The 16,038-nt window shown below is 40.4% G+C and overlaps 1 protein-coding gene across 1 annotated transcript in view; it reads right to left on the bottom strand.

Moving 5' to 3' along the window:
• LOC125238395 (rho-related BTB domain-containing protein 1) overlaps positions 1–15,006 on the bottom strand; it is a 36,853-nt gene extending 21,847 nt beyond the window's left edge. The window contains exons 1-6 of the mRNA XM_048145707.1: positions 14,905–15,006; positions 11,770–11,952; positions 10,726–10,829; positions 5,783–5,866; positions 5,306–5,419; positions 4,180–4,387 (exon numbers count right to left, since the gene is read on the bottom strand). Of these exons, the coding sequence (XP_048001664.1) occupies positions 4,180–4,387; positions 5,306–5,419; positions 5,783–5,866; positions 10,726–10,829; positions 11,770–11,949 (690 nt within the window). The 5' untranslated portion in view covers positions 11,950–11,952; positions 14,905–15,006. The remainder of the gene's footprint in view (positions 1–4,179; positions 4,388–5,305; positions 5,420–5,782; positions 5,867–10,725; positions 10,830–11,769; positions 11,953–14,904) is intronic.
• Between the last annotated feature and the right edge of the window lie 1,032 nt (positions 15,007–16,038).

Genomic DNA, 16,038 nt, shown 5'->3' with positions numbered 1-16,038 from the left:
ATGTTTATCTTGCACTAGTTTCGGTAGATCATTAATGTATACTAAGAACAGGAAGGGACCGAGAATTGAACCTTGAGGCACTCCAAGTGCTACCGGTGAACCTGCTGATTGAGTCCCATTGATAACAACTCGCTGAGTTCTGTCGGAAAGGTACGATGAAACAAGGTCAAGGGCAGCAGCTTTAACCCCATAGTGGCTCAATTTTCTCTTTAAATTCTCGTGATCAACGCAATCAAAGGCCTTTGATAGATCACAGAAAATTCCAACAGCATCTTGAGCTCTTTCCCAGGCGTCAAAGATGTGTTTTAGAAGTACCACACCGGCATCAGTAGTTGAACGACCTCTGGTAAAACCAAATTGATTATTGTCAAGCAATTTATTTCTGTTAAAGTGAGACAACAGTTGATTAAGAATAAGCTTCTCAAAGACCTTACTTAGCGCTGGTAATATTGAAATAGGTCTAAAGTTGGTCGGGTCTGATTTCGTTCCTGATTTAAACAGCGGGATAATTTTGCTGTGTTTCATAATATCAGGAAAAATGCCAGTTTCAATACATCTGTTGAAAATCTCAGCTAAATAGGGTGCGATTGATTCTACTATTGAGTGTAATACTTTAACTGACAAGCCCCATAGATCTTCAGTTTTCTTTAAATTTAAAGATCTGAACGTTTTTATAACTATGGTCGGAGTAACATAAGAAAATGTGAATATTTCTGAACATTCTTCTACATTAGCTTGCAGCATTTCTTCAGCGACAATTGGCGATGAGTTAAGAGACTTTGTTGTCTCTGCCGGTATATTCGAGAAAAATCGCTCGAAGTGATCTGCCACTTCACGGTCGGAACTTACTAAAGTATCAGCAACTCGTAGGTTGTAGTGCCGTTCTTTTATTTTCGCTTTCCTGTTTCACTGCTGATCACTTGCCATGTAGTTTTAACTTTATCGCTGGAATTTAAGATCTTTTTGGATAAATAATCAGCTTTAGCGGCGACACACATCCTTTTAAAAGATTTCGAGAAATTCTTTACGTACTCTATAAATTCCGGCCTTTTATCAGTTGTTCGCAGATCATACAAATCATAGAGCCGGCGTTTCTTATCGTGAATATCCGGCGTAGCCCAGTCGCTAAATTTAACCTTGACCTTGCCCTGCATCTTCTTGGGGATGAAGCAGGCATCAAATTCCTTTTTTATACAGTTAAACAACTCAGAACTCAGACAGTCAGGGTTCTCTCGGTTACATGAAAGAAAAGGTAAGTTGTTCCTAATATTACGATTGAATGACTGTAAGCGCCTTTCGGAAATCAGTCTGCACACAGTGTCTTGTGGAATATCCTCTATCTTCCCGCCAAAAGAGGCTTTTAGTCCACAGTGGTCAGAACTCAAGGTGTTTATTACAGATTTACTAATCGCAATATCGTTACTGAAGATGTTGTCTATACATGTTGCACTGGTTGCCGTGATTCTAGTTGGTTCACAAAATAAATTTACTAAATTAAAAGATTTAAAGGTATTTAGTAACCTTCCACACAAAGGCGAATTTTCTAGCAAATTAATATTAAAATCGCCACATACAACTATAGTTTTCTGACTTCTAACTTCTGACTTCTACTTTACTTATATACATAGAAATCATCCATGACTCAGGAACAAATACCTGTGCTTAGTGATGTGTAAGTTGCGGAAACTTTCCAAAAAAATCTTAAATTTCTTGAAATTTTCAGGAAACTTTCACGAAAAATAAAGGGAATTTAAATTTATGAAATGGAAAGTTTCCACCCATACAAATTGTCCATACAAAGTATGGAAAGTTTCCGAAGGTTTCCTATGTGAAAATTTCAGAATTTTGGAAACTTTCCGTCAAATAAATGCCCTTACCGTAATTCGAACCCAGGGCCGCGGCTTAGCGCTAGACCAGACCGGCCGTCATTTATTTAAAGTGGAACTTAGGTTTGGGTTCGACCCGGTCGTCGTTTATTTAAAGTGGAACTTAGGTTTGGGTTCGACCCGGTCGTCGTTTATTTAAAGTGGAACTTAGGTTTGGGTTCGACCCGGTCGTCGTTTATTTAAAGTGGAACTTAGGTTTGGGTTCGACCTGGTCGTCGTTTATTTAAAGTGGAACTTAGGTTTGGGTTCGACCCGGTCGTCGTTTATTTAAAGTGGAACTTAGGTTTGGGTTCGACCCGGTCGTCGTTTATTTAAAGTGGAACTTAGGTTTGGGTTCGACCCGGTCGTCGTTTATTTAAAGTGGAACTTAGGTTTGGGTTCGACCCGGTCGTCGTTTATTTAAAGTGGAACTTAGGTTTGGGTTCGACCCGGTCATCGTTTATTTAAAGTGGAACTTAGGTTTGGGTTCGACCCGGTCGTCGTTTATTTAAAGTGGAACTTAGGTTTGGGTTCGACCCGGTCGTCGTTTATTTAAAGTGGAACTTAGGTTTGGGTTCGACCCGGTCGTCGTTTATTTAAAGTGGAACTTAGGTTTGGGTTCGACCCGGTCGTCGTTTATTTAAAGTGGAACTTAGGTTTGGGTTCGACCCGGTCGTCGTTTATTTAAAGTGGAACTTAGGTTTGGGTTCGACCCGGTCGTCGTTTATTTAAAGTGGAACTTAGGTTTGGGTTCGACCCGGTCGTCGTTTATTTAAAGTGGAACTTAGGTTTGGGTTCGACCCGGTCGTCGTTTATTTAAAGTGGAACTTAGGTTTGGGTTCGACCCGGTCGTCGTTTATTTAAAGTGGAACTTAGGTTTGGGTTCGACCCGGTCGTCGTTTATTTAAAGTGGAACTTAGGTTTGGGTTCGACCCGGTCGTCGTTTATTTAAAGTGGAACTTAGGTTTGGGTTCGACCCGGTCGTCGTTTATTTAAAGTGGAACTTAGGTTTGGGTTCGACCCGGTCGTCGTTTATTTAAAGTGGAACTTAGGTTTGGGTTCGACTCACGGAATCTGGATAAGGCAGTAATTTTCACAATTTCAATATTATTCCAAGCTTTACATTGTTAGGTTGGTTATAATTATTCTGAATCTAGGGATTTTTATTTGTGTACTAGCAAGAAATATAGAATTAAATACAGTATGTAAACTAACGAAAACCATTTACTGTAACCCGTAAATGTCCAGGTGATACTGAGAAACTTTTACTATGGGATCAACCCCGAAATCACGAAAATATCTTCTGACAGTTTCATAGGTAGTGTTTATTTTATAGTAAGTATTTCCTATGGGAGAGTAAATTTTTATTTCGCGTTTTGGGTGTTGGTCCCATAGTAAAAGTTTCTCAGTATCACCTGGACATTTACGGGTTACTGTAAATGGTTTTCGTTAGTTTACATACTGTATAGAATTTGGATTAATTTCAACCCCTCTTTGCTCAGGGCCACTGAAACGAGTACCTAGTTCATGTGCTCTGTCTACCCCTTTATGGGATACAGGCGTGATTCATCATCACCATCATCATTTCAGCCATTAATCGCCCACTGCTGAGCATGCCTCCCTTCGTGTACGCCACTTATCCCGGTCCTGGTCGTGGTCTATTTGTATGGCCAACCTAGGCTCCTGGGGGCTGATACAAATAGCAAGGTTGCTCATGAACTAGTTCCTTACATGAAACAACTATATTTTTTGGCGATTTCGGGAATAGTCCTAAAGTGAAAATGGCTTAAAATGACCTCTGTCTATAAGGTTTTAAGTGGCTGATGTTACAATCTGTATACACTGTTTTTTTTTTTTGTTTCCCGTTAAATTCGACACGTCGTTAGGTTCATTATCAGAAACCATCCTGTATATCACTTTTATTTAAATTCCCAAAAAAAAATCGTTTCCATACATAATAAATGAATTTATTAGTGTAAGAGACCCTTAAGAATTACATTCAAGTTAGTGTCAAGTGATTGACGGCATATGTCAAAACACATAACATTAGGAATTGGTAAAGGCTGTCACACACGTGTTCAGTAATTATTTTAATTTTTTTAATAACTCGATAACCGTAAAAAATAAGACGCTTGTTTCTTAGAGAAATTAATTGTATTTGTTCTAAAGAACCTTCCCTTAAAGTTAGCGGAATTAAAGAAAAGAATTAAGAAAATGATAAAATTGTAGCTATTCCTTTTCTTGGTAAATAAATTATTCTATTCTATTCTAAATAAAAACAGGGTGTATATATTCTAATATTTTTGTTAGTTACCTGTAGCAACGGTCTCTGCACTCTCTTCAAGTTAGTCATCCAAAACCTCTGCTGCCGGCGCGCCATGAGCGCTGCGCGTATCGCGTTCTCAAACACTTCGTTCACTCCGTAGTAAGTGAAGACTGACGTCTCGTAGTAATATATGCCGTATTCCGCCGCTAGGGCGCGCCCTTGGTCTGGCATTACTAGGTCGCTTTTTCTAGGGGTTCTGAAAGATAAAATAAATATTGTTAAGCTGAATTTACACCTGCAAGTTCTTGCTGGAAGTTTTGAAACAAGCAGGGCTCGGATACCGGTTAAATTTTCAAACCGTTATCATGTACTTGCGGCAAAACCTTTAAATTTTGTCTTCGCTCGAAAAACCGCTATTTTTAAACCGGTTTTTAGGGGAATGCTTTCAGAAAGGTTTCGTTCGATTAACCGGTTTATATTAGAACAAAATAAACCGGTTTTTTCCTTAGCATGATAGGTAATTACTGTTCTAATCAAACAAAAAATATTCGCTGCGTGAACGTAGGTATTTACGCGGCGCCGGTGCGTCTCGCCGTTCGTCGAAAACCGGTCTATTACGGTGAAAATAAATTTCTCATAACGTTCCCGTTCTTTAGAAAGTTTGGAGTAAAATCGAAATAAACCGTTTTTAACCGGTAAAAAATAAACCGGTTCCGGGTGTTGGAGACAAGGTTCTGTGTGTCTGTCTGCCTGTTTGTCTGTCTGTCTGTGTGTATATGTCTGTCTGTGGTTTTTTGTCTGAAATCTGAGTAAGTCGGAAGTGTTCTTAGCCATGTTTCATGAAAATTGTTCTACTACGTCGCGGTCGGGGGTTTTTTCAAAATTTTAATTTTGTGGTTAGGTTAGTTATTTATATCTTACTAGCTTTTGCCCGCAGCTTCGCTCGCATTAAATTCCAAAATTGCGAAATTCTCCATACAAACTTCGACCACCCATTTCTGGGAAGTGGAGGGTTAGAAAGAGACAAAAAGTAGCCTATGTCACTCTCCATCTCTTCAACTATCTCCACCTAAAAAATCACGTCAATTCGTCGCTCCATTTTGACGTGAAAGACGGACAAACAAACAGACACACACACTTTCCCATTTATAATATTAGTATGGATTTAATTTACCTGATGAAGGGGCTCCGGTCTTTGCAGAAGTTCAGATATGTCTCATCTCTGTACATGTAGCGTAGGTCATTCTTGCACCCCACTAGGAGAATCGGTGTATTTGGGCAGAACCTCCTGAAATCATACTATAGGCTAAAAATAACAATAAAGGTGTTGCCATAACATTAAAGATGTGTTAAAGTCTATTTTACATTTCTGCCACAGTATATTCAATGTGTCGAGATTGAGTAAGTATGTCTCTAGATACATCAATGCGGATGTAATCTCCTAAAAGCAATAGGTATTTTCAAAATATTATGGAGTACAGTAGAGTTCAGAAATATATGTACATTTCTTCACCTCCTCAACTCGTTGCAATAAGGTGAAAAAATGTACACATAAATTATGAACTCGACTGTACTGTAACTCTTGATTTTTGTTTTCTTTCTAATCAGGATATCAGAAGTTTACCAAAGGTTACCTTACTAAAAATTTTACCTTATTTCTGGATACCACATCGCTCCGCAATTTCTTAAAGATATGGGATTTGTTATGGAGAAGCATAGAAGCACTACATCCGATCTGAAAAAAAAAAATAGACATCCTAATCATTCTCCGTAATAAAGTCGAGGTTAAGCAGTAATGTAGGTAAATATAGAGATATGTACCTAAATCACAGTATAATAAAGATACTATCGTACAGTATGGCCACTCCCGCTCTCCACTGAAAGTGCCGCCCACCCCCTCTCGGTTACCTCACAGTTACCGCCTGTCAAAAACGCGAACAATCGACCTGTCATATTTCACTCATACAAGCATAGTACGCGTTCACACGAGCTTGACTGTGTGCTAGGAACGCGCCTCTTTCATATATTTAATCGCTAGTGTCCGAGGTGTGCCTAAATCAAAAAATATTTTAAAGTTATATCCTAAAGGTATTTTTGTAGGCAATCGTTTCTCAAAGAAGAGCTCAATGGGCTAAACGAAAACTGTAAGAAGTGTATTACGCTTTTTTTAATCCGCTACAATTATCTATAAATTGCTCCATATAATTGTAATCAATGATGGTATCATTTACACAGACTTTGGACCAGTATAATCCCAACAGAAATAAGTTCTTTCGCAAAAAAATAATTATTAGCACAAGCTTTTATCGCCGACTGTACTTTTCTTTCAACGACAGTCATCTACTGCTCTCCGAGACGTTTCTAAAAACCCCTTACTCGATAAGGATACGACATTTCATTACAGAGTTCCTATGGCCACCAGTCTGCGCCATCATAAGATCAGCTCCAAGACACCATAATATTGCACTGTCACTTATGCATGCAGCGGCCACACCCTGGTAAACCGCGTCGGTTCGCGGGCTAAACTAGTGAGGGGAACCTGCCTTTGGCAGGCTTAAGCAGTGGAACCCTCCCATTTGTAATGCATAAAGTTTATTCCGGTAGGGAAGGCAACTCAACGCAGATATGCATTCGAGCTTGGCGGACCCGGCGGGATAACAAGGCAACGTGGATGGCCTAGGGCGGTGGTAGAGGGCATACAGATATCATCGGCCAGACACATCATCTGCTCTCATCTCCGGTCGTATCGGTTCTCCGTTCCACTGGGTCAAGATGGGAAAAGACGAGTGAGTGCACCTGCGTTTGCGCGTACGTTTGTGCACCGGAATATCTCCTGCGCACCTGACTGCTTCCGAATTAGGACTCCGAATAGTGCTAAAAGACCTGTGGCGATGGGCCGAAGTAGAGAGGTCCAGTCCGATGCAGACTGGGTTTTGTCTGAGGTCTACACACAGGCGGCTCCAGGGGTGTTGTAAGCACCGTGGTCGTTTCCATTCTGCTCTGGGGAGACAGAAAGGATCCGGCAGCACCTGGGGCGACAAAGCAGCCCTATTTAGGGAGGCACTGCTTTCCCTGCTCAGCCAGGGAGGGGGCTAGAAAAGGTGCCCTAAAAAATGCTCACCCCAAATAATTAGGATGGTAGTAACCGTGGCTGCCTCCGCATCTTTCAATTCGCGGTCGACGAAACAAGAAAACGAATAAAAGAACATCAAACATGATTTTCGGTGCGTGGAACGTGCGAACGCTCTTGGATCGTGAGACCAATGCCTGTCCTGAGAGGAAGACCGCAATTGTTGCTCGGGAACTTCGTCGCTACAATGTAGATGTAGCTGCTCTCAGTGAAACACACCTTGCCGACGAAGGACAACTGGTAGAGCAAGGAGGAGGGTACACCTTTTTCTGGAAGGGACTACCCTCTTCTGAATCTCGACGGTCAGGAGTGGGGTTCGCGATCAATAACCAGATTGCTAAGCAGTTGCGGGAGTGTCCAATCCACATTTCGGACCGCGTGACCACGTTACGCCTCCACTTGAATGACCAAAACTTCCTTAACGTCATCAGTGTCTATGCCCCTACGCTAGACAAATCTGATGACATTAAGGAACAATTTTATGAGGACCTTGCACGTTTCATCGATTCCGTGCCTCCCAGAGAGCAGATAGTTCTACTGGGTGACTTCAATGCCAGAGTTGGTCGCGATTTCGAAGCTTGGCCTGAAGTATTGGGTAGACACGGCGTAGGTAACATGAATAGCAACGGACAGCTGTTGCTTAGCCTCTGTGCACAGTACCATCTGGCGATTACGAACACCATGTTCCGACTTCCAGCCAAGCACAAGAATACGTGGATGCACCCTAGGTCCAAGCACTGGCATCTAATAGACTACGCAATTGTGCGGCAGAGAGACATTTCCCAGGTCCAAGTCACCCGTGTAATGCGGGGCGCTCACTGCTGGACCGACCACAGGCTTGTTATCGCGAAGCTGCGTCTTCGCCTCCGACATCCTCGCAGGTGTGAAAGACCAAAGCCTGTATGTTTAAATGTGGACAGACTCATTGACCGCGAGGCCAAGGTTGCTTATGTTGAAGCCTTGAATACGAAAATTAAGTCAGTAGACATGAGTACGGATGACGTTGATGGTATCTGGAAGACTGTTTCATCTCATATATTAGACTCTGCTAAGTCCGTATTGGGCAAAAGAGTTCGCAAGCATGAGGACTGGTTTGATGAAAATGACACAGTCCTTTCAGAGGCCATTAGTAAACACCGGCGCCTTTTGCAGCAGCAAAGTAGTGCCAATCAAGGTCGAAACGTTGCGAAGTTGCGGCAGAGCAATATGAGTCTGCGTAGACTGTCAAGGGAAATGAAGGACAAATGGTGGCAAGATAAGGCTTGTCACATGCAGTTGCTCGTCGACACTAACCAAATAGGGGAGTTCTATAAAGAGATCAGGAACCTTACGAATACCATACCACCCGCAAAAGTGCCACTTAAGTCTAGTAACGGTGCTTACCTACTTAAGAGTAAGGATGAGGTATTGACACGGTGGGCAGAACACTTCAACACTCTGTTGAATGTTGATCGAGAAGCAGATCTGAGCCACATCAGGTCAATGCCTCAACTCCCTATAGTCGTCGAGCTAGATGAGCCGCTGTCAGGTGACGAAGTTGCTCTTGCTATCAAGCAACAGCAAAACAAACGCGCGGCTGGCATCGATTTTATACCAGGAGAACTGATTAAATACGGCGGAGAGGAGTTGCAATCAGCTATGTGGAAATTCTTTGTTCTTGTATGGGAAAAAGAACAAGTCCCTCATGACTACAAAGTCTCGCGCATCAGGGCATTATACAAGAACAAAGGCGACCGTTCTGATTGCAACTCTTATCGTGGTATTTCGCTATTATCGGTCCCCGGAAAAGTCTTTGCTAGAGTCCTACTAAACCGCCTCATGGATTTATCCGAAAAGCTGCTTCCAGAGACCCAGTTCGGCTTCCGGCCAGACCGAGGCACCTGTGAAGCTATATTCTCAGTGCGTCAACTTCAAGAGAAAAGCAGAGAGCAGGGCCGTCAATTGTTCATGTGTTTTGTTGACCTCGAGAAGGCATTTGACAGCGTGCCTCGTGAAGCCCTCTGGTTAGTCCTGGGTAAGCTTGGATGTACGGAGAAGTTCATAAGACTAGTTCGACTCCTGCACGACGACATGGAGTGCTGCGTTGCTGTCGACGGTGAACAATCGGACTTCTTCCCCGTTACGTGCGGGGTGAAGCAAGGTTGTGTCCTAGCACCCACTCTATTCGCCTTGTATTTCTCAGTGGTAGTCCGAGAAGTCTTAATGACATGCTCTGAAGGCGTTCGCGTTCGCTATCGAACTGATGGAAATATCTTCAATCTGGCCAGATTCAAAGCACGCACAAAAGTCTCATACGCAGTTATCACAGAGATAATGTATGCAGACGATTTGTGCTTCGTGACTGAGACCCAGGATGGCATGCAACAGCTCATGTCCAGTTTCGACGAGTCTTGTCGCAGATTTGGGCTAAAAATCAGTGTCAAGAAGACGGAAGTGATGTCGCTGGATGTGTCCAGTCAACAGACACTGATCGTTAGACTCGGCGCGGACCAGTTGAAGCAGGTGGACAAGTTCCGCTATCTGGGAAGCACGATAACATCTAAGTGCGACCTTGATGCCGAAATTAACAGCAGAATCGGAGCTGCGGCTGCGGCGTTCGGCAGGTTAGATCACAAGGTCCTCAGCTCACACGACTTGAAATTGGCTACTAAGATCTCCGTATACATGGCAGTTGTGTTGCCGAACCTGCTGTACTCTGCTGAAACGTGGACCGTTTATCGCCGCCATATTCGCATGCTGGATCGATTCCACCTCAGTTGCCTACGTAAGATACTAAAGATCCGATGGTCTGATCGTGTTCGGAATACCGAAGTGCTGCGTAGAGCAAATGTGGGTGGTATTGAGGTATACCTCATGCGACGACAGCTCCGGTGGTGCGGTCACGTTTCACGCATGAACGACCAGCGTGTGGCTAAGCACATCTTTTACTCTGAACTTGAGGAAGGCAAGCGGAAACAGGGCGGCCAATTCCTCAGGTACAAAGATGTGCTTAAGCGTCACATGAAAAAATGTGACATAGAGCCATCGCGATGGGAACAGCAGGCGGCCATGCGCACGGAATGGCGATCTGCGATAAATGCCAAAGTAACCGACTTTGAATCTCGTCGGCGCTTAGAGCTTGACGCCAAGCGTGACACAATTAAAGCCAGACCACCAGCGGCAATAACATACAATTATGTTAATGGTGTGCTCACATGCCCGCAATGTTCGCGAACATTTACCGCCAAGATTGGTTTCGTCAGCCACTTGCGAGCACATCAGCGACAGCACCGGAGCTGACAGCAGTCGCCGTGGCCGAATTCGGCCGTGGAGTTATTTTTTTTTTATATTTACATGTGTGCAAAATTTCAGCTCAGACGGAAACCAGGAAGTAGGTCTAATTTAACTTGCAAGATTTGATTACAGACAATGGGACATGTGAAAGCAAATAAAAGCTTGTAAAAAGGATAAAACAAAATGTATACCTTCCGTAAGCGAATCTCCTGTCTTTCTCGTGGTCCCCGAAGGTGTCCCACAGCCGAAGCGACACGTTCACGCCGTCCACCACCTCCCAAGATCTTTCCAATACCTGAAATATAAATATGCATTAAATCTCACGCTTTCACTCACAATTATTTGTTTTGCCGACGGCCGTGTCGCCTACCGCGCATACTACCATCTTTTACCATAGCATACATAGCATACAATCACGCCTGTATCCCATGAAGGGGTAGGCAGAGCATATGAAACTACTCAAGTTTCAATGCCACTCCTACCATCCATCCATCCATCCATCCATCCATCCATCCATCCATCCATCTTTTACCACACCTATTAAACACTCATCTGACATTAAATAAGGATTTCTTTTGTACTTTTTTGGTACAGAACCCTAAAAACGAATACCTACTAGTTATTTTACATACCATCACATTAATACAACACAGTGACAGCTACCTTTAGCAAACGAACGCGTCAGCAAATCGAAGCTCGGGATTGCTGACACCGAAATTTTCAGATACAAATAGTGTAAACGGAAAACCTTTTTAAGAACTCACGTCTTTATAGATCAATACGATACAAGACCGCGACCTTTAGCTAACATAGTGCGTCAGCAAATCGACCCTAGCTTGCTGACAGTTTATTTTTTTACACAGTGTGAATACTGTGAATAGATGTTTTAAAAACTCACATCTTTATAGATCTGGTACTGGTCAATAGCCCACACGGTGGACACATGGGTCGTCATCAGCGACAGCGACACATGCTTGTTGCACACCCCCGCGCATACGAGCCGCGTTTTGCCGACGGTCGTGTTACCACATTCTACCATTTTTGTGAGCTTTGCCAATGGATTATAATTTATAATAGTGCTTAAAAACACTTATTTGTTATTGAAAAAGCGAATACCTATAGTTTTTCATACCTTCACATCAAATACAGTAACTATTATAGAACGAAGCGCGTCAGCAAACTGACCCTAGCTTGCTGACAGCATTTTTTTTCACACATAGTATGAATAGACTTACATCTTTATAGATCCGGTACTGGTCAATAGCCCACACGGTGGGCACATGGGTCGTCATCAGCTGAGACAGAGAAACATGCTTGTTGCACGCCCGGGCGCATATGAGCCGCGTTTTGCCGACGGCCGTGTCGCCGACGACGACGCATTTCACCAGCTCCTGGTGGGGCTGCTCGTTGTCCATGGTCTACAAAAATGTTAGTGGTGCAAAAAATTGGATTAGTTTTTTTTATTTTAATGAAACCCTACTGGTGTTCAGTTTTCATAAAAGAAAGCCTAAACAATAATATAGGTAGTATAATGGTGAGTGATTGGCACTGATAGTGCGCACTGAGTAAATCTTAATAGAAAAGAAACAGAGATTTGTATAAAATTCTTATCCTTAAAAATTTTATACAAATCCTGTACAGTATGTTTTCTTAATAAATTATTTGTATTTGTATAGACATGACTGTAATGCCTCAAACTTGTTAAAAAATGTGATTCTATTAAATTACCTAAGTTTAATTTCGCCTAGAAATTTTCTTTTTATGCCACATTTAAAATGTGATTTGTAAGAGTTTTTCAATAAGATTTGTAATCTGAATTCCACGCCCACGATGATTGATGAATATCATCATTGTGCATTTTTAATATAATTATATTTTAAAGAGGCTCCAGCTTCACAGATTATATGAATTCCACAGCAAAATAGAAATTTTTTAAAAGTATATCATTTTCAGCACAATGGGAATCAAGCGGTTAACTGCAGTAAGGTGCATTAGGGTAATTCCGAAAGTCGTCTAATTACGAAAGTCACATAAAAATCACCATTATTTCCATCATATGAAGATTCCCCTTTCGGAATTTTCCGAGCATTTCTACCCTAATGCACCCTACCTATTGCAAAGACCTATATACAATTTCTGAATGTAACAGTTTCTTATGTCTATTATTATTTCATTATGCATTTATGAACCTAAACAACAATTTTTAAACAAGGTTATTTATTAGGGTGGAGCGAAAAAACACTTTTCTGGAATTAGCAAACCTAATAGTTATCAATCAATTCTGGAATTAGCAAACCTAATAGTTATGAAAAACATTTTTTATCTAAAAGTTGAATTTTTAGGTTTGTATGAGATTTTCAAAATTTCAACCCTAATGCGGAGGCAGAAGATGTTGATTTAAAAAGCTGAAAATTTGCACAAAGGCTTCATAGACTAAGGGGCATTGATTGATAACTATTAGGTTTGCTAATTCCAGAAAAGTGGTTTTTCGCTCCACTCTATTATTTATACAAACCACCTTGATTAAATCCTGAATGCACCGGAGCCTTTGACCTACATATTAGCACAAGACTGCTGCCTCCCACTCACTTATTCATGTCCTAGATTTAGGTCACCGGGTTACAACTGTTGCATTCTTCGGCTCCCGGAATTGTGAGGTCATTTAGTATTTTTTATTGGCTGACTATTGATAGGTCTTAGGTCTTTGGAACATGGTTTTTAATTGATTGCTAATATTGTTATTGATGATGATGGTATGGTTTATAAGTTTTTTTTTTGTAATAATGCGCACAAATGGTTGCTATAGTCCGAGTTCTTAACCAGATGTACAGTCCGGTCTGGCAGAAAGCATGAAACTTGGCATGTATATAGCTTATAGGTTTATAAGAAAATATGGAAGTAGAAACACGCCGAGGTCTCAATGTTTCCCCTCTTTCCCCCCACTTTTGTATCCCTGATTTCAGTTTTTTAATATTTCCATAAAAACCGTGAAAGCTATCATCACAATGTCTAAGAGAAGTATATTCTTCATAAAATTCTCTACAATATTGTCTATGGAAGTATAAAGCTAGGACGTATAATTTTCAAACTATGCTCATTTTCCCCTAACAATATTTCTCTTTGATAACCTGAACGATAAGTAAGACTAGCGACTTTGCTCTTTTACCTGTGGCGATGTTGCTTCACAAAATTGTTCCTTGGGTGAAACTGATCCGATTTAGCTCAATAGTCATGAAATCGCACGTCACTACCCCCCACAAAGACAAAGGGAAAGGGCCGGTTTCCTCGGTGAATCTATGCATTACTTCTTTTTGCTCTTAGCGACTAGGGCAAATCGTATATCATTTTCGTGAAATATAGGGACGAGTTAATCATTTCTGCAAAATCGTTGCACCTTTTCATACAAAAATAACGATTACGACGATTACGTATGACTTTAAAACTAAATTTTTAAAGTTGCCCCTGCGTTTTAAAGCCATCCCGCTTGACCGTACCTATTTGATTACATTTAAGACACAGTGCCATGTGTTGAAGTCTCACCCAAAACAGTAGTTTTTCCACTTTTCAACAGATTCTAAGTATGGTCAAGTACACAAAATAGTTTACAAAAATATGCTAAACTTTATTATGACCAAAAGGTCCAAAAGTTCTATTATTCTTATTTACTGTTTTTAAAATTTAAGTTTCATGAAACATTAGATTTATCTGTAATGTCATCAAAATATGTTTTCAAATAAATAAATAAATCTCCAAGTCGAGCATAAATTATAAACCAACAAGAGGTTTTAAGATGCATTTCCTAAAAACCCGGCTCGCACCAATGAGTTTTTCGGAATTAATGTGCGAAATGTCATGTGGTATTTGCCGGTCGCTTTTCGGTGAAGGAAAACATTGTGAGGAAACCAGACTAATTCCAATAAGGTCTAGTTAACCCGTCGAGATGGCAGTCGCTTTCGTAAAAACTAGTGCCTACGCCAAAATCTTGGGATTAGTTGTCAAAGCGGACCCCAGGCTCCCATGAGCCGTGGCAAAATGCCGGGATAACGCAAGGAGGATGATGATGATGCTTCACTATTTGTTATACTATGCTAAACTAAAATAAATTCCTATTTGTATGTGCAATATTTGGTGATAATAATGCAGCTGTCACATACAATATGAAAAAATCTCGTATCTCACGCTGCTCCTCAAAGTTAAAACGCAGTAAGTCTATATGCATTCCATACATACTTACTACAATTTTATTTTCTTTTCATTGACAGACGAAGATACAAGTTTTTTTAAAAGTAGTGACGATATTGCTTTGCATGTTGTGGATACGAATGTTATCTATGTATCATATATTTATAAATAGCTGAAAACATTCTTACGTTTTGGTTCCATGAATACTTCCTTGAATATTAAAATCTATGGTTCAATTATCCTAATTAAAATCAATAAATTAACCATTGTAAGAATAAATAACATTGAAATAAATAGTAATAAATAAACAATCTGCCAAGTGCCAAATTGACAGTTGACGTTTAGAATGAAGGACACGTTCATAATTAATAAAAGTTAAAAAGGTTCATGTTTATTTCTTATTGACTTAATTTCAATTTATTAATATTCTAGAAAATTATTATAATAATATGTTTTGTTAAATTATTAAGTAATTACGCACCTAGTCAAATCACTTTTTTTCGATTAGCCAGTTAATATTTAATTAATCAGAATCTTACACACTTACATTATATTTTACATTTCTCACAAAGGTAAGGCCAGCAACAAAATTTAACAGAAAAATAAAATAATTTTCGCTCTACCTATTGCCTAGCATTTTTTGCATTTTTACGGTTTACCGGCATTTTATTGTTAACTATTCTCTAAAGTTATAAAGAGGGGCCTCAATGCAACTAACTATTGGTTCAAGATTTTTTACGGTATTAAAAGTGGGGGACTATATTAAATAAATACATTTTCTTATTAAGTAAGCTGGACATTAAGAGTAAGTAATAGAATATTGAAATAGTTATATTTGAATGACTATGCATTTTCCTAAACACCTGTCACCTACGACCAATTTCCCACACAAGCAAACGAAACTCTCTGAATTCATTTAGCCTTAGGTACATAATATCTAACAATTCTTAATCCACTAAGTAACAGTCAAAAATAATCAAAGGATCAATACCCAAAATTATGTAATAAAACATAACTTTTACTTACAATTCCGTTCAAAAAACCAAAATGTATATTCTCAAATCCTTATATCATGTTGCAGATCACCTGAACATTATCACGATTTTCACTTATAAACTGTGGCACTTTCAGGATATCCTTCGGAGCATTACGTTCCCTTTACTGAATTATGGTGAATTATCTTTACGATTTCCAGAAACGCTACGAAGTGAAGTTGATTTTGTAGCAATGCAGTGTTCTGCGCATGTCCCTTCAATGAACGGACGGCGCAGATCCGCAGAGCACGGGCCAGGTTCATTTTAATTTGTTATTGACAATTTTGT

This window comes from Leguminivora glycinivorella, chromosome 23 (assembly GCF_023078275.1).
Source record: "Leguminivora glycinivorella isolate SPB_JAAS2020 chromosome 23, LegGlyc_1.1, whole genome shotgun sequence".
Taxonomy (NCBI): domain Eukaryota; kingdom Metazoa; phylum Arthropoda; class Insecta; order Lepidoptera; family Tortricidae; genus Leguminivora; species Leguminivora glycinivorella.
The sequence above is the reverse complement of the archived record's forward strand: the minus strand, read 5'-3'. Positions and strand labels throughout refer to the sequence as shown.